Source organism: Mchenga conophoros, linkage group LG12 (assembly GCF_057382185.1).
Source record: "Mchenga conophoros isolate Kocher_MC1m ecotype Shallow Benthic linkage group LG12, M_conophoros_male_GT1.1, whole genome shotgun sequence".
In the NCBI taxonomy this organism is placed as follows: Eukaryota; Metazoa; Chordata; class Actinopteri; order Cichliformes; family Cichlidae; genus Mchenga; species Mchenga conophoros.
In genome coordinates, this window is record NC_140537.1 from 23,240,091 (window position 1) to 23,260,958 (window position 20,868).

The window sequence follows — 20,868 nt, forward strand, 5'->3', positions numbered from 1 at the left end:
TAAGATACTTTAAATCTGCTTGGGTCAAATCTCAAAAGGAAGAAGGATTTAAAATTTTTTTAGACTATTGTCATCAATTACCACTTATCACCTGTGCGTCACCTTTGGAGGCTGTTAAAATTATAATGATTCATTATTGTTGCTGGAATGAGAGTTTAAAAGTGAACTGAGAGCATCTAGGATTTGAACTGCTGTCTGATTTTTATGGTGCACTATATCTTTAAGTTAAGTCTGGTTACATAACTGGCTTATTATTAAGTATTTTATTTTTGTTAGTCGAAGTGCACTCAAAAACTGTTATAACAGGCAGCAGGGGCATCAGATCTGTGCATAGTAGCAGCTAGGTGTGGGCTTTGCGTGTCCACCTCAGTGACCGGTGTGGCCTCAGCTGGCACACATCCGCACAACTTATTGCCGAGTCATCGGGACAGACACGCAGCCCGCGTCGGGACGGTGTGCTCCTGCTCTGCACCGTGTTTAAAGGCCCGCGGGCCGGACAAGTGATGTCGGCAGCAGTGAAAGACGAAACTACAACACCGAGACACCGCCGCAGGGCTGAAAGGATCCACGTTACCGTCACAAGTGTCACGGAGAGCAGAGACTTCATCGTTAGAGGAGACTGCACCGTCAGACAGGTCAGGGAAGCACAATCAGCCAGCTGGCCTCAGAGCCTTGTAATAACAGGCTGACAACGTCACTGAGACTTTTATTTTCATGCCATAATAGACTGAAATTAATGTTTTTGTTAATTTACGTGGCTAAAGAACTAAGGGGGCGGATCACTAAAGGTACTAATGTGGTATATAAATTGGAATTGGACTCATGTGCAGCCCAGAGTGCTAATACAGATTTATTATGTGAAAAGTGACTCTGCACGTTTGAAGATTGTTTTGAATGGAATAACTGTGTGAAAAGAGGCAAAAAAGGAGTATTTTTTTAAGTATTTAGCACGAAGTTGAGTACTAGCTAAAGAGTGGCCCTGAATCCAGTAACAAAATATAATTCAAAGGCCACTTCATTAGTTACATCTGGACGCCCTTTAAGTTTGTGGTATAGATTCAACAAGGTGCTGGAAGCAGTTATCAGCATCTTCACATGACATGAGAGCATCACACAGTTGTTGGTGTACATCACAGGGGGTGGCTGTAGCTCAGGAGCTAGAGCACGCCATCTACTAATCAGAAGGTCGGTTCAGTCCCTTTATATCTGCGTGCTAAATATCCTGGAGATACTAACCCCAAGTTGGTTTCTGATGCATCTATCAGAGTGTAAATGTGCGTGCGTATGTTTGATAGAAACCAATGAAGTACAGTGCTGCTGTATGAATGGACGAATGAGGCATGTTGTACACAGGAACCAGTCCATTTATCATTTACATCCATGTTTGACATCCCAAAGGTGCTCCACTAGATTGAGGTCTGGTGACTGTGGAAGTCATTTGAGTACAGTGAACTCATTGTCATGTTCAGGACACCAGTGTAAGAGGATTTGAGTTTTGTGGCATGGCTCCTTATTGTGCTGTAAACAGCCATCAGAAGATGGATAAAGGGTCGCCTTGGGTCACAGTGACCACCAACTGTACTCCGGTAGGCTGTGGTGTTTACGTGAAGCTTAGTTGTACTAAGGTACCCAAAGTGTGCCAGTGAAATATCCTCCAAACCATTACTACACCACCACTGGCGAAACCTCTGATACAAGACAGGATGAATCAATAATTTCCTGTTCTTTACCCCAAATTCTGACTGTGTACCATTTGAATTTCACAGCAGAAACTGAGACTCTTCAGACCAGGCAATGTTTTCCCAATCTCATACTGTCCAGTTTTGCTGAATCATACTTTTAGTTTCCTATTCTTAACTGACAGGACTGAAACCTGCTGTGGTCTCCTGCTGCTGTAGCCCATCTTGTTCAAAGTGTGACGTGTTGTGTGTTCAGAGACGCTCTTCTGCATGCATGGTTGTAAAGAGGGGTTATTTGAGTTGTTGCGTTCCTTTCAGCTTGAAGAAGTCTGGCCATGCTCCTCTGACGTCTGACATCAAAAAGACATTGTCACCCAGATAATGACCACTCCTTGGATATTTTCTCTTTTTCAGATCATTCTCTGTAAACCCTAGAGACAATTATATGCTAAAATCATAGGAAATCAGCAGTTTGTAAAGTGCTCAGATCACCATGTCTTTCTCAAACAACCATCGCCAGATCACCTTTCTTTCCTATTCTGATGCTCTCAACATCAGCAGCATGTTTGAACTTCAGCAGGTCATTTTAATCATGTTTTCTACTCTAAATGTTTGACTGGCTGATTAGATATTTGTGTTTAACTAGCAGCTGAATAGTTGTACCTAATGAAGTGGCCACTGATTGTATGTTATTATATGTATATGGGTGTATTCAGTGGGTTTACTGTTGTCACACAATTCAAAATCATATATTGGATTGTAGTTACTGGTTTGTTAATGTGTATATCACTTAAATCTTTCCGCCGGAGATGATTATATTACATGTACGCTTTATTTATAGTCAAACCGCATAATGTACCAACTATGGAATGCCAGGGCTGCCAAAATGAGTTAATTAAATACGCCATTAAATAATTTATTAAATGTGTCAATAATAAATTAAATACATATTTATGACATATTTAATTAATTAATTATTGACACATTGAATTAATTATTTAATGGTGTATTTAATTAATTAATTCTGGCAGTCCTGGCATTCCATAACTATGTAGATTCCTATTTTAAAATCTTCAAAATAATAATTCACTGAATTCCTAAAATAAATGGTGTGAAGTGCAGAGTACAGTATTTGCTTCCAAAAGATAGTAAATTTAAATAGAAAACACCATAACATGAATCACTTAAAGTAGAAGTACACTGGAACTGTACTTAAGTAAAGTCTTGAATAGTCATACTCTGCTACATTGAATTACTGTTTCTTTCACTGCCCTCATCTAACGGTTTTGGTGGAGAGACCCCAGGATGGAAGTTATATTGGCTGGTGCCACCCGAGGCCCCTGTCTGGATATGCCCCTGGTGTCTTTGCTGCTGATCTTTGAGCTGGTACAATGGGGGTTATCACCATTAAATACACCATTAAATAACAATGGGGGTTGTGTGTTTCTGTGTGTGCAGTTTAAATGGGGTCTGTCAGAGCACCTGGGAGCCTCAGCAGAGGAGCTGGTTCTGATCCACTCCAGTCGAGTCCTCAAAGACTCTGAACTCTTGAGTCACTTTAAAGGACTAAATGGGTCGGTACGCCTCAGCATGATCCAAAGGTATGAACAACCTGCTCTGTTTATGGCATGGGTTCATGCCGTCGCTAGTAATAAACCAACATTTGGTATTAATAATGATAAAGAAAATAAAGATATAGGTCCAGATTTACTAAAAGGGGCAAAATTGTATGTGAGTCCAATCACCCAAATAGTGCTCATAGGCGTGGTGAGTTTATTGGGAATTTACAAAAAATTGTGCTGTTTTCTAAACACAGTGTAGTCAGTTCATTTCAATATCAAGAAAAAAAAATAAGACAGATTTTACTTTCTTTTTTAAATTACATGTCACATATGTCAGTAAATCATTGTGTGCGCTTGTGTTAAATATTGTTCCTCCTGTGTTTTGCGCCTTACTTATGCAACAGAGTCAGCTGCAAAGAACTTTAGTGACCTCTTAAGAAAATATTGCAGACAAATCTGGCACTAATAAAAGGCAACTGCACATTCATTAGCTGTAGCTATATTTATTATTTGCTTTTAAATCATAGTAAATATTAAAAACACTGCCTTACATTGGATACCACATGTACCACATTGGGACTACACAGCATTTTTATTCTTTGCTGTTTATTGTGCATATTCAGAGAATATTCCACATTTTTATTGGCTCTAGTTTTCAAAGTGCAACAATACAGAACTTTCACTTTTCTATTTGGCTTTTATAAAATGTCTGTGCAGAGAGCAGGGAATATAGAAATAATATATAATATAAATATATAAAAATATATAGCCTCATGAAAAACTACATTAAAACCCAGTAAAATAAAATATTAAAATAGAGCAAATAAAATATTAAATTTATCAGAATTTAATGAGTGTCTTCCCAAAGCAAATCAAATAAATCTATGAAAAAGCCAAGAAAACTACTTATTACTTGGAAGCTTGTGGAAGGTGAGATTTTAGAGTACAGGGAGAACATTACATATAAGTCACATTTTAGGTCGTATATATAAAGCACTGGTAGTGTCTCCCACTTTGTCCCACATCAACGTACATTTTGCTCCACATTTAATTTGATAGAATCTGATCACCCCACTATCACATGAAGTATTAAACAAAATATTATGTCTGCAAAGATTCTCAGTCAGAGATCTGCACACTCTGCTCTTTAAAATTAAAATTGTAGAAGTAATTTTAAGTAATAAGTAACTTCTGCCTTCAGGTTCCTTTGATATACAGTCTATTTATACCAAACTTATGTAAAAAAAGAAAAAACAACTGGGTATCTGTCTTAGGCCTCAGCATTCATCTGCTCCACCTCCCACTGACCCAGACCTCCACCCTGAACCGGATAACATCACACCTTCCCCTACTTCTCCTCTCTGCCTGGGTAAGATGTGCAGAACACGGGAACTCTTCTCGCCTTTAACTATTTTCATAAATCTAGTTTGTGGTTCTCATTTCTCCAGACTTCTTTGTTTGAGCTTCAGCTGCTGCTCTGTACTCAGCTCCTCAGTGAACTTATAATCTGTCATTCTGTTGATTCCACCTTGTTTCTGTAGTAGAAGGTCTGGACAGCCTTGTCCTTGAAGACAGCGGGACTAGCTTCTTCCCGGAGCTCCAGCGCCAGATGGAGAACAGATTGCTGGCTGACCCAGAAATGATGCACCGTCTCCTGGGCAGCCCCTTTGTGCAGAGCACCCTCTCCACCTCTAGCCCTCAACTTATCAGAAAGCTCATTCTGTCTAATCCCCAAATTCAGCAGCTCCTGCAAACAAACCCAGAAGTGGAAGATATGCTTAACGACAAAGATGTCATAACACAGGTGGGTATAGTGGATGTCAGAGCATTGTAACATCTGTACTAACATTAGAGGAGACACTTGCAAAAATGTTGTTATTTTAACCTTTCTAATTTCACTGCAGTATGAGTACAGTTGCTTCCTCCTTGCCTGATTTCTCCCTCCGATATTTTGAGTATGTTTTTGCACTTATCTCTCTTTCCAGTTGCTGGAGCTCATCAAGAACCCTGACATGATAGAAGAAATGATGAACAATGAGGACAAAGCTTTAGAAAATTTGCAGTCAGAGCAGGAAAATCCTGAAGTCATTACTGACAATTCTGACCCAGAAGCAAAATTACAGGTGTGACTTTGAAAATGATGATTATTATAGGTCAGGTTAAACTTATCTTGTATGCTTAACCTGTTTTCTTTTTAATATCTGCTTTGCCTTTTACCAGAAGGTAGGAGCATCTGCATCGGTGACTACATCACCCGGAAATCACCACATACTGGAGGGTGAATCCAATCAGACGTTCTCTGGTCACTCGACAGATCCTCTCAGTGAACTGACTGCCACATCCAGAGCTAGGTCAAACTCTCAAAGCAGCATCACAGCAGGCATGAGCTTTATGCTTGAGGCATTCTTAGGTTATATGTTTTTAAATGTGTTAAATATTTTAAAGATATCATTGAACTGCTTTTTAAAATATTCTATTAATGGCTTCCTGCTTCAGGCATGCAGTCACTGCTAGAAGAGATCACTGCCAGTCCAGGTCTATTGGAGAGCCTGCTGTCTGGGCCATACGTCAGCAGTCTTTTAAACTGCCTTAGCCAGAACCCTGACCTGGCTGCACAGGTGATGCATGGACACTTTAATTCTTAAATGTGCAGTATTTTCACTAGGCAACTGCAGGACAACATTTCCTTCTTCCTAAACAGCAGAGATATCTTATATAGTTCATCCTGCTTTCATTTTTGCATTGTTGCAGATGCTTCTGAGCCACCCTTTGTTGGCTGGAAATCCTCAGCTGCAGCAGCAAATGAGAAAGGAGATCCCTGTCTTTCTGCAGCAGGTCTGCTTATTCCTCTAACTGTTAACCTGCTGTCTTTCAGCTGGATTAGATGTCTGCAATACATTAGGAACACTAATAATTTTCTTGTTCCTGGACAGATGCCATGGTTTTTCATAAAATCCATGTAGATATGATCATCTTTAGCAATGCAGGAAAACGATTCTACTCTGACTCCGTTGCTCAGTGGGTATGATTAATAACTTTGCCATTATCAATAATGTGCAGATGCAGGCTCCAGAGCTGCTCTCGGCCATGTTGAACCCCAGAGCCATGGAGGCTCTGTTGCAGATCCAACAGGGCTTGCATACTCTGGCTGCAGAGGCTCCAGCTCTCATACCTGCGTGAGTAAAAACAACCTAAGGAGATCTATTGTGGTGGAAGAACTGTGTTTCAAAGACAGAGAAACCTTATCGCCAGTCTTGCCCGTCATGCAGGAATGCTCTCGGAAACACTGGAACAGGTATCGGTGCCACTTCTGAGCATCCATCTGACTCCATTCCGAACAGCCAATCAGGAAGCGGCCAACAGGCTGCTTCAGCGACAGAGCAGCAGCAGCAGCAGTTTGTACAGCAGATGCTACAGGCCCTGGCTAACACTAATAACGAGGTACTACCTTATAAACTTTTTGTCTGTCTCCAACGTTGAGTCTCAATTTAAAATATCAGTAGTAAATAGCATTTTGACAGTAAATGAGAATTTCCCTTAGGCAGGCAAATGATACACGCCTTTGATATTTAGTGATTCAGTACTTTTAAAAAACTACGCAGTATTAAGAGTGACTGACTGCTTGATATCAGCTTGCATTAACAGCTGCTGGTATGAATGTGGATAAATTAGAGTACCACACTACATCTCATGGAGCCAAATGATGTCTAATTTGTTCAGTGGTTTAAACTATTATAGCCTACATTTTAACCTACTGAAGCAGGTCCAGCTGGGCCTCAGTGACTCAAATTCTAGTTAATCGTTAAAGTTTCAGAGTCAGTGCTTCTACTTGTGGATCCAACATTTACTTAGTGGGTTACAGCCCCGGTAGAGTCGCTGTTTTCTGGTGGGAAGGAAGGTGGCATTAGTCTTTCCCTTTCTTAGATACTGACGCTTTTTTCCTGCAGAACCACTAAACTCGGCTGAGTGCTGCCAGCATTCAGCTCTGGTGGTTATTGCCACAGAGCTTTTTGCTGCTTACTCCAGTGTGTGAGGGAGTGTGGTTCTGACAAACTTATTGACTTATTTCTCTTTTTTGCTTTCGATTTTATTGCAGTGCTCCTTTTTTATCCCCCGCAGCAGCGACTTGGGCATCTCTTTGAGTTCAATTATTCATAAAAACTTTTTTTCATGCCGCCTCCTCTCCTTTTCCTCCCCAAAACATTTACCTTTGTTTCCCACATCGCCTGGACTTTCTTCTGATTCATATCCAGATGTTTTTGCACCTGAAGGGAGACTCATACCCAAATACCCAGAAACAAAACTGGGTGTCTGGGTTAACAAAATCACTAAATCTGGGAAGGTTTATTAATCTTTTCCAATTTGTTTAAAAGGATTCACAATTAAATCGCTAATTATGATCTCATTTTGAATTCTTTCACACATTATTTTAATAAGTAAGACTTTAAATAACTCGTGTCATGTTGTGTCAGGTCCATCACAGAGAGAGAGAGTTCAAGGAGGAGCTGGAGCAGCTGAGCTCAATGGGCTTCAGAGACAGGAAGGCGAACCTTCAGGCCCTCATCAGCACAGGAGGAGATCTCACCACTGCTATACAACACCTGCTTAGTCTCTGACACGTATTCATCCGTGCACATATACACTGCAAAAGATAAAAACATAAGAGAATAAAAAGCCATACTTACTTGATGCACTTTCAAAAACTAACTTATATCACACACATAATGTTAAACTCTGTTTGTTGTCCTACACTTACACTTTAAACTTCAGTCAAACAAATTAAAGGTCTGAGGATGGTGAGTGCTGTATGCATCTATGATATTGAGGCATACAGGTACATGTAAAACTGACTGAGAAGTGAGACAACAGGAGGAGGATTTTTACATCCTTATTGTCCTTGAAGTGTGAGTGTGTGGGTTAATATTAGAAACAAGAGAACACAATGCCTTTCACTGTCTTATATGCACCAGTCATGGTCTGTGTAGACTCAAAATTCCCCAAAAGTTGAGACACAATGTAAAATGTAAATAACACCAGAATACAATGATTTGCAAATCTATTAAACCCATATATTAATTTTAAAAAATGAAAAAAAAAAAAAGTTCATTTCATATTTGATGGTATCATCCTTCCCAAAAAAGTTGGGTCAGGGCCATGTTTACCACTGCGTAACATCCCCCTCTTCTTTAATCAGTCTGTAAAAATCTGGGAACCGAGGAAACCAGCTGCTGGACTTCTGGGAGAGGAATGTTGTGTTTCTTTGTTGTATTTTTCACAATCCTCCAAATCTTTCCAGTTGGTGAAACATCTGAAAGGCAGGCCAGTTCAGTACCCAGACTCTTCTACTGAGTCGTGCTGTTGTAATAGATACAGTCTGCATTAGCACTGTGTTGCTGAAATAGAAAAGCTGTCATCTGGATGGAGCATACGTGTCTCTAGAACCTCTACATACCTTTCAGTGTTGATGGTGAATTTTTAGATTTGCAAACTTCCAATTCCTACACACCGATGCACTCAAGTATCATCAGTCATTATTGAACTGAACGGCGATAACAAGCCAGATAGTTTTAGACAGTTTTCAGCGTCCGTATTTTCCAGAATTTCAAAATAAAGTTTTTGTCACCACAGAAAAAATTTCCACGTTGTCCATTTTAAACGAGCTTTGAGAAAATGGCATGGATCTGGATCACTGTTTACATGCGGTTTCTTTGTTGCATTTAACCTGCATGGTGAACTGCGTTCACAGACAATAATTACTGGAAGTTTTCCTGATCACATGCAGGGATTTCCAACACAGAATCATGTCTGTTTTTAATGCAGTCCAGATTTTTTAGAATTTTTTTTTGGATAATATTATGACAAAATATTCAAAATCTTCACATTTTTGCATTGTGGGAAAGTATCAGAATTATTCCACAAATTGTAAACTCACTTTTTTGGTGAATCACAGGCCACTTTTACTTCTGACAAACTCTGCCTCTCGAAGATGCTCTTTTTATACTCCATCACGTTACTGACCTGTTGTAGATGAACAAAATCAGGTGTAAAATGGGCATTCAATGTTTTGTTTTTCTTTACTAAAATGTACTTTTCTGGTCTTCCGTTGCCCCGTCCCAACTCTTTTAAGATGTGTTGCTGCCATCAAATTCAAAATGAGCTCATATTTTTCCAGAAATAGTGTGCGTTTATGAGATTTACGTATTATTACATTATCTACATTTTACACAACAGCCCAACTTTTTTGGAACCAGGGTTGTTATAGACTGTAGACATAAAACAATGCAAGTTTGCAGAAATATTCACATTATATTGTTATTATTATCAGAATCGGAATACTTTATTGATCCCTAGGGGAAGTTATTTAATCTCTCTGCTGCCACACTTTAAAGCTCAGGCCTCTTCATGTTGCCACCTGGACAGTCTAATGAAAGCTTTTAGCACCCTGAGACAGTCAGATGTCCTGGATGCACGCAGAAAATTTGCACTCTCATTCTCAGCCAACAGACTGAGCCAGGAGTGCAATATGTTCCGTGATGTTCCCACTCTGTCTAGCTGCTACTGCGGCTTCTGCACCACAGGCTCTAAAGACCGTAAATAATTACAAAGTTTGTCTTCGAACGTAGACTCAGTTTCAAAAGACGTTCAAAGAAAGAAGATGACTTCATGCAAAGTCCAAACCTGCTCGGAGGTCAGTGTTTATCTTGAGGTTAGACACGTACAGAAAGTGAGGTTTGCACAGCCAAGAGAAAATCACATCAGCCATGAAATACCTGATGTGATGCTCTCCCTTAAGCTTGAGCTCTATGCTGCAGTATTTTTGCACCATAAGGAGCAGGCTCATTTATCTCCTTGTGGATTTCACGAGCAAACAACAGACTGAGCAACATCCTTTAGACGACTCGTGGCTCTGTTGTAAACAGAACTATTAAATGCTGTTATTTACTTTGAATTCAATTCTGTTGTTTCTCATTTATGTAAATACGTGCTATTTGTTGCTGAATTTATGAGGCTTTGTATAAGATGCGTTTCCTCCACGCCTCTGTGTTCAAATATAATGTTCTGCAGTTGTTCTGCAGTAGGGTCAAACAGCAGCATTAGTTTAACAGGATTTTCTGTGGCTACAAATTGTTCTTTTTGGGTAATAATGTATTAAGAATAAGTATGATTAAGTATTTAATCCACAAAATTGTAGAAATAACACTCCTCAAAGCTTTTCTTTCTAATATCTAAACTTGCACTACCCCACTAGAAACACTAGGTGGCATTTAGAGTCTTTTAGTATGGCTTGTATGAAAATCAATTTGAATCTGAGATGTAGCAAAGTAGGTCAAAGTTAACTCATTGTTATTCTCATGTTATTGCCTACAGTATTAAAATGTAAGCCAGAAATCCACATCTGCATGCTCACCTCTGCAAGATATACAAACTGGGTCAAATGTGTTATTCCACTTACTGAAACTGTACAGACCCGTGCACTGAACAACATTAAAAGATGTTCTTAAACTGAGAGCGTTCCTCTGCTTTCCATTCCTGCCTTTTGGGGGCTTACAGCTACCTGACACACGGGACACGTACTCTGTCATCAGATGGATGTGCTCTGCTTGACAACCTGCATGTGTTTGTCTGTTGCCGCCAGACTGGGGGGGGGGGGGGGGGGGGGGGGGGGGTTAATCTCCAGCAAAGTGTGTGTGCGGCTGAATGTGTGAGATATGAGAGTAGCCGGGAGGGGGGGTTTCTGGATTAGAAGCTCCAAAAATATTCGGGTTGAGGTTTGTAGATGAGTCACAACACTAGAACAGCTCCACAAGTGCAGGTGTGAGAGAGTGTGTCTGAGTGTTTGGTCTGAACCTCACAGAGGGGAGCAGTGAAGTGTTCAGGTTAAATCTCTTTAATGATTCGACTTTGTCGGTGTGAAGATTTCAATCTCAGAAGAAACTTGTTATCCTGAAAATGATAAAGAAACATTCTCAGCAGAGAAGACACTGTGCAGAGTTTTCTAGGGCTCTAAAACAAACAAAGATGCTTATGTGACCTGACTATCTTTGGGTTTGTTGAGGACAATCATCAGGACAAATAAAGAGCTTCCATGTGTTTATTCCAACTATTAAAAAGATCAGCATCACATCATTTATGATCAAACACTCGAAACGTCCAGAAGTCCAGGGTATGTGGAGAAGTAACAAAAAATGTCCAGATTGAAAAAGAAGGCAAAATTAGTAATGAAATACGTGTGTGTTTGTTTTTTTTAGTTAAAGGATTCAACTAAAGGAGATTCGTCACATGTTATCACTATGAAAAGAAGAGAAACACAGAAAAACCTAAAAGCTGGTCACTTAACAAAAAACAATTAGCACCATCTTCCACTCCACACAAATCTATCTGGCCTTAATTAAGCACTCTGGTCTTAGCAGTACAGCAGGGCGGTACCTAAGGCAGGACACACCCCCACAGGCAGAAATCACAGCAGGCTGTAAAAACCTTTTATCTTCACCATGGCATATTCTTAAAAGATACCATCCTTAAATACGCACAAACCGGTTCAGTTTCAAAGCTTACACACATACACACAATGCATTTATTAGAATGGCACCTAAATATTTAAATGTTTGCAACCAGCTAGAACTCTCGAAAATCACACATACTGTGTATTCCACTCTTCACTAAATAACTAGTGAGCTCGTCAAGCCTGCCACACTCTGTGGTTTTACATCAACACTGAAACAGTGATTTATTTCTCATCCTCACTACAAACCAGACATTAATTAGCTATTCAAAAGGGACTAGAACAACAGTAAAGGCCACACACTCTACTTAGGCAAACTGCTGGTGCTAAAATGTCACATGACAGTGTGATTACACTGATGTTCATCATCTTAGTCTGTCATGTTGACATGTTAATCATTTCTATCACAGCTTTGTAGGTATTTAGTTTTCAAGTATCTAAAAATATTAATTTTGTCCTAATAAAGGCATTAATCATACTTTTTATTACTCCCGAGGCCTTTAAATCTATTACAAAATTTACAGAGATGTTATATTTCTGTAAAATTATATAGATTTAAGTTTATATAAAAATGGGCTCCATGTTGTATTTAACTTATTCACCTTACATGCTAAAGATGCCCACAGGGACCCCAGAAGGAGACACCACACCAGCCCCGTGGAGTCACAACTTTCCAGTCTTTGTCCAAGCCTGGGTAACTAGGAGGGGAACATCAGGAAGTGCATCTGTGACAATATAATAATCGAACATGTGGATTCATCTACTGCTCAACTGTTTTCAAGATATTCAAGGGAAAGAGGGAAAAAACAAACAAACATCTGATGTCCACTGTCAAGCTCGTGTGCCAGTCCATCGAGTAGATGCTGGATGTTTTCAAATAAGTGGAAACTGTGACTTCCTGGTTGCTGTGGAGAGCCACACAGGGAATCACCAAAGTCATTCAAATGTAATCCTGCAGGATCCTGAATATTTGCTGGAATATCAATGTTACAGCTGCTAAGGATCCCATGTGGTCTGTTGTGGTGGTCAAGGCTACGCTGGTAGCCCTGACCTGTGGTCGATTAAGTGCCTTTCAACCTCCACAGCCATATCATCGATGCCCCTCTGGATGTCCAGTGTCAACACATTCTCCTCATCAGACGGAGCCTCTAAAGTATCAAACTGGGAACGCAGCATGTCGGCTTTCATATAGTGACCCCTCCGGGCCACCATCCTCTGGTAAATGAATTCATAGTCACCACGAAGGAAAAGAAAAAAGACATCAGGAGAAGCCGGAGGGAAGATTTCTTGGTCTGTCTCCGAAGGGGAAGTGAGGGCTTTGGAGCCATGGAGGAGGATCCGTCTGTACTGGTGCTTCAGTGCAGAGCACACCAGGAGAGCATCAGAGCCTGAACTCCTCTCTCTGTGACAGGAAGACATGAACATATGTACAAAGTTGCTGAGGGCAGGAATGAATAACTACTGAAGTTCAGACTGAAAAAATTAAGCTTAAAGTAAACTTTAGTCTCAACAACTAAAGAGAAAAAGATTGACGCAAGGACGAGCGGATGGAGAAAAATAAGTGCATCTGAGTGTGGAAGAGTTAAGCAGAAGGACTCTTTGATGTTGCCGCTGACGTTTTTAGAAAAAGACGACACACTTTTTGCTTCTCCCTCACCTCTTTTCCTCACGTAATCTGTCTTTACTCCCCAAACTGTTTTTCCTGGCTCTCTGGTTTTCATCTCAATTTTCACGACCATCGTTGACATTTTTTCTCTCTCGACAATTTCATGCCTGCACATTCTCACCTCGCTCCTCTGCTCTTCATCTCTACCTCTAAACCCATCATCTTCTCCTTTATGTCATAAAAAATACCTGTTTTCATGAAACGTGTGTGTGTGCAGTTGGCTTACAGCAGATATTAGGGTAAATTGCCACAAAACACTGGCGGCCATCAGTTTTACCCCCTCAGTCACAAGATTTTTAGAAAACTTGACCTCTGACCTTGACTGTGAGGTCGAGGTCAAAATCCTGCCGCCTCGCCCTCCTTTTTGTAACCTTTGATGTGATGACAACACCCCCCACATCAACCTTTAAAAGGCTGATGGTTTAAAAAAAAGCCAATGTTGTGTCCTTTGAAATGATAGAACTTATGTATTTGTAGAGATTGGTTAGCGCTCACCTCTGAATGACTTCGTGTAGTTTGAGAAGCCACGGCAATCTGTCCTGCAGAGACAAAGAAATGCAAACACTAAACACAAAAACTGATTTTTGTTGTGCACAGCTTAGTTTAAGATTGTGTATTTAACTCCTTTAAATAGTTTTCCAGCTGGTGTGTGTATATATATATATGGCTAAAAGAAAAGTCACCACATGGATTTAACTACACAAATAACTAAGAGCCTTCCGCTGGGTAATTACTGCGGTGAATAACGTGTTTCAGCTGGCAACAAATGATTTAACACAAACTAACGACATGAGCAGCTCCTCATTTGTTAAAGAAACATTTTGAAAGACATTGTGGAAAAAAAGGGTCAAATTATTGACTTGTATCAAGCAAATTGTAAAATACTCGTGGCCTTAAGAAAACCACATATCAGTGATGCTAATTGGGGAAAAAAGAGCTCTGATATTCCTGGAGGCAAAACAAAAAGGTCATGTGGTCTGAGGAGTCCAGATCTACTCTGTAATGAGTGGAAAGAAAACGGTAAAGGGTAAGAAGAGAAGAGGATGAAGTGCTGCAGTCATTAACCCCACTCCCTACCACACGAGCCTGTTATGAAGTGGGGTTGCTACAGCTGGTCAGGTCTAAGGTTCAGCAACATTATGTGCCCAAAAATGAGGTCAGCTGACTACCTGAGCCTACTTAACGATCAGGTTTTTCCATTAATTAATATTTTTATCCCTATTGGCAGGGGCATATTCCAAGATGACAATACCAGGATTCATCGGGCTCAAATTATGAAAGTGACTATGGAAGCGTCAGACATCTTTTTAACTCTGTGACTGGACACCACAGGGTCCACCTTTAAAGCCCACTGAGAATCTTTGAATTATGCTGGAAAAGACTTGAAATCTTGTCTGTTTCCTTCAAAAAGACATTTGATGACCTTCCCTGTACTCTCATTTACAAGTTAGAATACTTTGGTATCCGTCAATGAAGATGTGATTTAATGACTCCACTCCTCGCACATCATTTATTCTCAAACTGCCAACTGTTGACAATTTTTAAAATATGCCAAAGGGTTGGACGGAGCACGTCCCTGGGTAATTCTCCTCGCTGTTCAAAGCAGACCTCTGAGTGGGAGGTTATCATCTGCCACCAAACACCGCTACCGGTGAACTGCTGCCAAATGCTGGCGGGGGCTCCTCTGCCTGTAAGCCTGTATACTCAACTTTGGCAGGAAGCCAGACAATTGTTTGGAGGGCTCCCTTTATTTAAAAAGTCAGCATGGATGGGGAGGAGATGAGCCCTGAACAAACAGATAATAAATGACTGAACTGAATTTCAGGACTGACGGTTGTTATGAAAAGTTCAGCATCGCTCCCTGCTGCTTTCACTGTCTGCACGACTGAAGCTCCCTCCGGCTACTTATGGATTTTGTGCATTTCTGTAAGTCAAACAGAGTTATTTAGTCCTGACAGAAGAGAGACTGAACGCCATAAATGATTGACATGTAAGTGAAGCAGACAGAATGCACACTCACACTCAGACACACACACACACACACACCTGGGCTGACCTGATCTGTAAGCGCTTCACCGCGAGACATCTTCTCGATGTTCTCCCGTGGGTGGAAGTCATCCCCTTCGTACAGGGGCCAACCCAGCTGATGGGTAAACACACATGGACAGAAGAGTATTAGGCACACAAGGAACCAAGAGGTGTGTGTGTGTGTGTGTGTGTGTGTGTGTGTGTGTGTGTGTGTGTAGGGAGGTTGTTGGTTAGAGTTGAGGCTACTTACCTTTTCAGATAGGAAGATCCCAAAGGTGCTTCTATATTTAAAATAAATAAATAAAGAGTATCAAGGACAAAACTGGTTTAGCAACATTTGAGAAATGTTGCAATAAAACAACTGTCAGCATCCTTTAATATCATAAAAATATGATATTATTATTAACTAATTTTGAAAATATTCACTTTTTTTGGACCTTCTCTTTTAGCTGTGAGAATTTTCTACTTCTTTTTTGTGCTGTTTTCACTGTCTTAAGACATTGTTTTTATGTCTTTATTTTGTGTGTTAACCACATTGAGTTTACATGTAATAAAACATGTAATATAAATAAAATTGCCATTGTCTGTAAATATAATCTCTATTAAACAGGGTATCGTTATATACTGATGGTTATAATGGTACAGAAACAGCTCATTTACTTTTGTTTCACAAAACTTATGCATGAAATACATGAACATACTGTGTACATACTTTCCACAACCCGAGACTCCCATTATGATGTAGATCATCCTGGTTGTGGTTCTTCATGCACTATATTTAAAGCAGGTTTTTCCTGAAAAGGATTAAACAAGAAAAAGGAAATAAATATATCTGATTGTAAGATTTTAGAGCTTTAAAGTTTAAATCAATATTAATAAATTATTGTAAAAATACATCATTAGAAGTGAAAAGCACCCACTGAACATTTTACTTAAGTCAAATTAATAATGACAATCGTGAGAACTAACTGGCCATTTTATTAGGCACACGTGTTCAACTGCTTGTTTACACAAATATCTAATTAGCCAATAACACAGCAGCAACTAAGTACATCAGATGTGGTCAACCTGCCGAAGTTCAAACGGAGCATCACAAAGGGAGATGAAGGTGATTTGAATGATTTTGAATGTGGCATGCTAGTTGGTATCACGTGGGCTGGTCTGAGTTTTTCAGAAACTGCTGATCTGCTGGGATTTTCTCACACAGGCATCTCAAAGGTTTACAGAGACTGGTCTAAAAAAGAGAAAATATCTCATGAGCATCAGTTCTTTGGGATGGTACACAGTCAGAAATCTGGGTGTAAACAACATGAAATTCTTGATCTATCCTGTCTTATATCAGAGCTTTAGCTAGAGATGGAGTGGAAATGGTGTGGGGGATATTTCACTGGCACACTTTGGGCCCCTTGGTACCAACTGAGCTTCAAGTAAACACCACAGTCTACCAGAGAACTGTTGGTGACCACGTCCATCCCAATGACTGTTTTCTGGAGTCATTGGTCCATCCCTTTATAACCACAGTTTAACCATCTTCTGATGCATACTACAAAGCTCACAACAAGTCCTGCGTTGTAACAGCAGTACAGGCTGTTGCTGGTGGTGTAATGGTGTGGGGAATGGTTTTTTGGCACACTTTGGACCCCTTGAAACTGAATTGACCATCATTTAAACCCTTTATAACGACAGTGTTGCTATCATCTGATGGGTGCTTCCAGTAGGATGCCAAGCCACAAAGCTCAAATCATCTCACACTGGTTTCCTAAACATGACAATAAGTTCACAGTCGCCAGATCTGAATCCAGTAGAGCATCTTTGGGATCTGCACCTGATGCTATCATGTCAGTGTGGAGCAAAAACATCTGAGGAATGTTTCCAGCACTTTGTTGAATTCATGCCATGCCATGAAGAATTAAGGTGAAAGGTGGTCCAACGTGATACCTCATAAAGTGGCCGATGAGTGCATGCATAAATGTTTTCTACAGCTGATGATAGTTTCCTTAAGGACTAATCTGCTGGGTTGTTTTTTGTTTTTTTTTTTGCTCTGTCCAGTTAACTGGACGTTTAAACTGTAACCGATGCCGCCGTTATAATGAACGGGTGGAGCTTCCGTAGCTATAAAAAGCGATCAGTTCTTAAACGCGGAAGTCCAGCTGAAGTGCAGCCTCCTTTAGCACGTTTACAGTTGCTGTTCGTTAAAGAAAAACTAGCCTCGGTTTTACGTCACGAAAAAAAAAATCAAGCCTTCCTGAAAAGCTGAAACAAACAGTAACAAAAATGTGAGACCTGCCTGCTAAACGTGACTCCGGCGCAGGAAAGAGGCGATAACATCCCGTGAACGAACGATTTGACCATGGCCTCTGGCTGTTTTGCTAAGGGACGTGATGACGCACTAAGCACGTCGCTTACGTTAACAATTAAAGGGACCGCGGTGTTGCGTTACAACGAAATTGACTCTGACGTCATTACCGATTAAATTAATTATTTAATCTCAGTTTGAGTGTCGTTACAATGAGGAAATATCAGTAACAATGCATATATATTATATGAGTTTTATTATTTATCGCTAACGCAAACATTTAAATACATATGGAAGGTAAAGATGCCGTTTTTGCAGCATCAGCAACCTCTGAAATAATACTTGTTATAATTGGTAAATAGTTATAATCAAAGGGTATCCACAGGGCAGGGCAATCTACACTCGCCAGGTCTCCCGTGTCATTTGGACGTAATTGCAATGAGGAGCAATGAGAAGGGTCACAAGACACTTGTGAAGTGGGGTTGAGCCAGAGGGAGAGAGAGAGAGGAGGAGGAGGAGTAGAGGGAAAACCATCCTCCGTCCTGTAGATCCATCAGTGGGCAGGCTGGAGACGGATGAAAGCTCTCCTCCCATCCTTCTCTGCTGCATCCATCCGCGCTCTTATCCATCCATCTAACCATCCACCACCCCATCCACCTATTCATCTCCAAGGGCGTCTCAAGGGGTGACAAGACCCGACTGAACGGCAATGTATACGCGGACGCGTGCGTGTGCGTGAGTCATCCGTGTGCGTGAGCCTCTGCGCGCGTCTGGTCTTGTCTGTGGAACCTCCGACATGAGGGGCTGAAACAGAACCGACAGAAGGATGAAAATGCTCCGGTTTCGCAGCCCCAGCCTCCGCTCCTTGGACCAGGAGATACTCTGTACGATCCGGTTACTGGACGACTCCGAGATCTCCTGCAGCATTCAGGTAGATTAAAGCCCTGCGCGTCTCATCTACCAGTCCATCTCGTAGTCTTTGATAATTGCGAATGTCACGTGGACGCAGTGGATCAATTTTACGCAGGCATGGAGAATTAAAACTAGGGGGCTGCAACAACCTCACGCTTATTATTATTATGATTATTATGATTATTATTATGATGATGATGATGATGATGATGATTATTATTATTATTATGACTCGTCGTTTAATAAGAGCTTTCTCCTTAATTTCCCTTCTGCTGTAAATTACTGGAAAGGTTGCTGCCTTGCTCAGACGATTCAGGCAGTGGAGAGAAAACAGCAAGCCCAGTAGCGATCCATGCATTTGCGTTGTGGTCACCGTGGCTAGATGTGACTGCCATAGAGTGAAGTCTCATGAACTTTGATTTATAGAAGATAAAACGATGGAGCGCCATGGGCGTGGTGGTGATGATGATAGTAGTGATAACATGGACGGAAACTGTTTGAGTTATTGATTGCAATTATGAGAGGCTGTGGCTGGCTGAGTGGGAGAGAGACGGAAACACTGATGTGCTTTACTTGTGTGGTCTCATTTCTGTTTGCCACAGAGATGATAATACATACCCTCTACCAGCAGCAGCAGCAAGTGTCTTTATCAGACAGTGAAGATAGTCACTGTAAAGCACTGAGTTCGTGATGCAGGTATTTATGCTGAGCTATCTCCATTGTGGAGAAACCGAGTCTATAACTATCACTTTCAATTGCTTTTTGCAGTTTGACCTAACATGAGCTGCTGAAAAGATCTGCAACTTACTTTCAGTTTTTTTTAATTTCTGTTAAAATAAATGTACCCACATATATACCAAGAAAAAAATAATTTTCATTACTTTAAAAATGGGCTTGTGAATAATATTAACAGGAAAAGATCAACTCTGTGCTTTAATATCTTTAATGTCACATAAAGGTGTGGCATAAGTCTTTCCAAAAGCATCCTTTGCTCTGCTATGTGTCATGTGTTTGTCAGAAGTCCTCTTATTTGAAAGAAGAAGAAGAAGACATTTTTTGCTACTCTCCTAGTGTAGTTGGTCCCACGTTTGTCCAAAAAGCAAAATATCGTTGGTTTGATTCTGAAAAGCGACACAAATCCCACCGGTGTATGTCAGAAAGGGCATGTGTTGTAAAAATAAAATAAAATAAAATCTGCCATACTGTCCAGTATGTGGTGATACTGTGTCTGATCAGTAATCTTTTTTTAATCTGAAATGAAAATTTCATCTTTAAGTGAAGACATTAGCTCAGGCAGACTGATAACCGAAGCACAAAATTAAAACCACAACAAAACTGAAATCCTGTCAAATCCAAATCAATGTGCTTTGTAAAACCCGATCCTTGGATCCAATCAATGAATCCTTTAACTATCCTCACCTGAGATCTAACGCTGGGACGTTTTAAGACTGCTTGAACAAAGGAAAGTATAGATTCCAGCTCAGCCCCTCCAGCCCTGAGCTGCAGCTGTTGCCAGAGAGATAAACATAAAATCCCGTCAGTCTTCCAGTTTATGATGCATTATTACACATAAAAATATATGAAATGCTGAACAGCAAATAAGTGCCAAGTCACAATATGACTGGATTCTATTGCACTGTGCTATGGTTTTTTTCACTTACATCTTCAGCACTGCACCAAATCCTCCACACAGCTGAAGCACCTTGTTGACAAGCCTGAGTTGTACGGGGCTGAGGGCGAAGTGAATGCTCAGAGCTCAGAGCGCCACCTCTTCTCGCCCTAAACCGCCTTCGGAGCGAGTTGTCCGCTGGTCTGCTGTTTAACCCGAAAGACTGAGAGCACTTGCTGCATGTCAGACTAGCTGTCTTGCTGGTTTCCTGCATGTACTCAATCAATGATTTAAAAAACATCTTCAGGTCCAGTGGAAGAGAAGGAGGAGAGCAGAGAGAGGAGAGACGAGATTGGCTCTGTTTTCTTTGTGTTTAGTGCTGATAATGCATGTACAGTTTCGTGCTTGCGTCTCTGAGAGCAGAAGAATGTGTTAAACTGTGTACATGAGTATTAAAGCTTTTACTTTTTTTTTTTTCCAGGAGATGTGAAAGCGTGTGTGTGCTTTTATCCATGCGCGAGAGTATTTATGAACGATACGGAAATGGACGTTTATATTTCTAGCTGACTGCATTTTCCAGGGCTTTCTTTAATGGCTTTGTGTTCCGGTGCTG

General features: G+C 40.6%; 3 protein-coding genes across 14 annotated transcripts in view; 2 read left to right on the plus strand and 1 right to left on the minus strand.

Moving 5' to 3' along the window:
- The first annotated feature begins 315 nt into the window (after positions 1 to 315).
- On the plus strand, positions 316 to 10,747 carry LOC146562660 (ubiquilin-1-like). Of its 2 annotated transcripts, none has more exons than XM_085294620.1 (11): positions 316 to 635; positions 3,138 to 3,280; positions 4,516 to 4,610; positions 4,783 to 5,045; positions 5,227 to 5,364; positions 5,462 to 5,621; positions 5,738 to 5,859; positions 5,993 to 6,076; positions 6,302 to 6,417; positions 6,511 to 6,682; positions 7,714 to 10,747. In XM_085294620.1, exons 1-11 carry the CDS (start codon positions 504 to 506, stop codon positions 7,855 to 7,857), a joined length of 1,569 nt encoding a protein of 522 aa, XP_085150746.1. In that variant the 5' UTR covers positions 316 to 503; the 3' UTR covers positions 7,858 to 10,747. The 2 variants fall into 2 exon arrangements, with proteins under 2 accessions (XP_085150746.1, XP_085150747.1); XM_085294621.1 differs by having other exon boundaries at positions 5,465 to 5,621.
- Positions 10,748 to 11,319: 572 nt separating this feature from the next.
- Positions 11,320 to 18,324, minus strand: LOC146562661 (gluconokinase-like). 8 transcript variants are annotated; one of them, XM_085294633.1, is made up of 6 exons: positions 17,722 to 18,324; positions 16,151 to 16,232; positions 15,689 to 15,719; positions 15,467 to 15,553; positions 13,906 to 13,949; positions 11,320 to 13,146 (listed from the first exon to the last, which is right to left on the minus strand). In XM_085294633.1, the coding sequence occupies exons 2-6, from the start codon at positions 16,186 to 16,188 to the stop codon at positions 12,777 to 12,779; spliced, it is 570 nt and encodes a 189-aa protein (XP_085150759.1). In that variant the 5' UTR covers positions 16,189 to 16,232; positions 17,722 to 18,324; the 3' UTR covers positions 11,320 to 12,776. The 8 variants fall into 8 exon arrangements, with proteins under 8 accessions (XP_085150759.1, XP_085150756.1, XP_085150758.1 ...); XM_085294630.1 differs by having other exon boundaries at positions 16,491 to 18,323; XM_085294632.1 differs by having other exon boundaries at positions 17,726 to 18,322.
- A 201-nt stretch (positions 18,325 to 18,525) lies between these two features.
- The window catches only part of frmd3 (FERM domain containing 3), a 61,024-nt gene continuing 58,681 nt past the window's right edge, over positions 18,526 to 20,868 (plus strand). For all 4 annotated transcript variants that reach the window (XM_085294622.1, XM_085294623.1, XM_085294624.1 and 1 more), the window contains exon 1: positions 18,526 to 18,665. In XM_085294622.1, the coding sequence (XP_085150748.1) occupies positions 18,561 to 18,665 (105 nt within the window). In that variant the 5' untranslated portion in view covers positions 18,526 to 18,560. The remainder of the gene's footprint in view (positions 18,666 to 20,868) is intronic.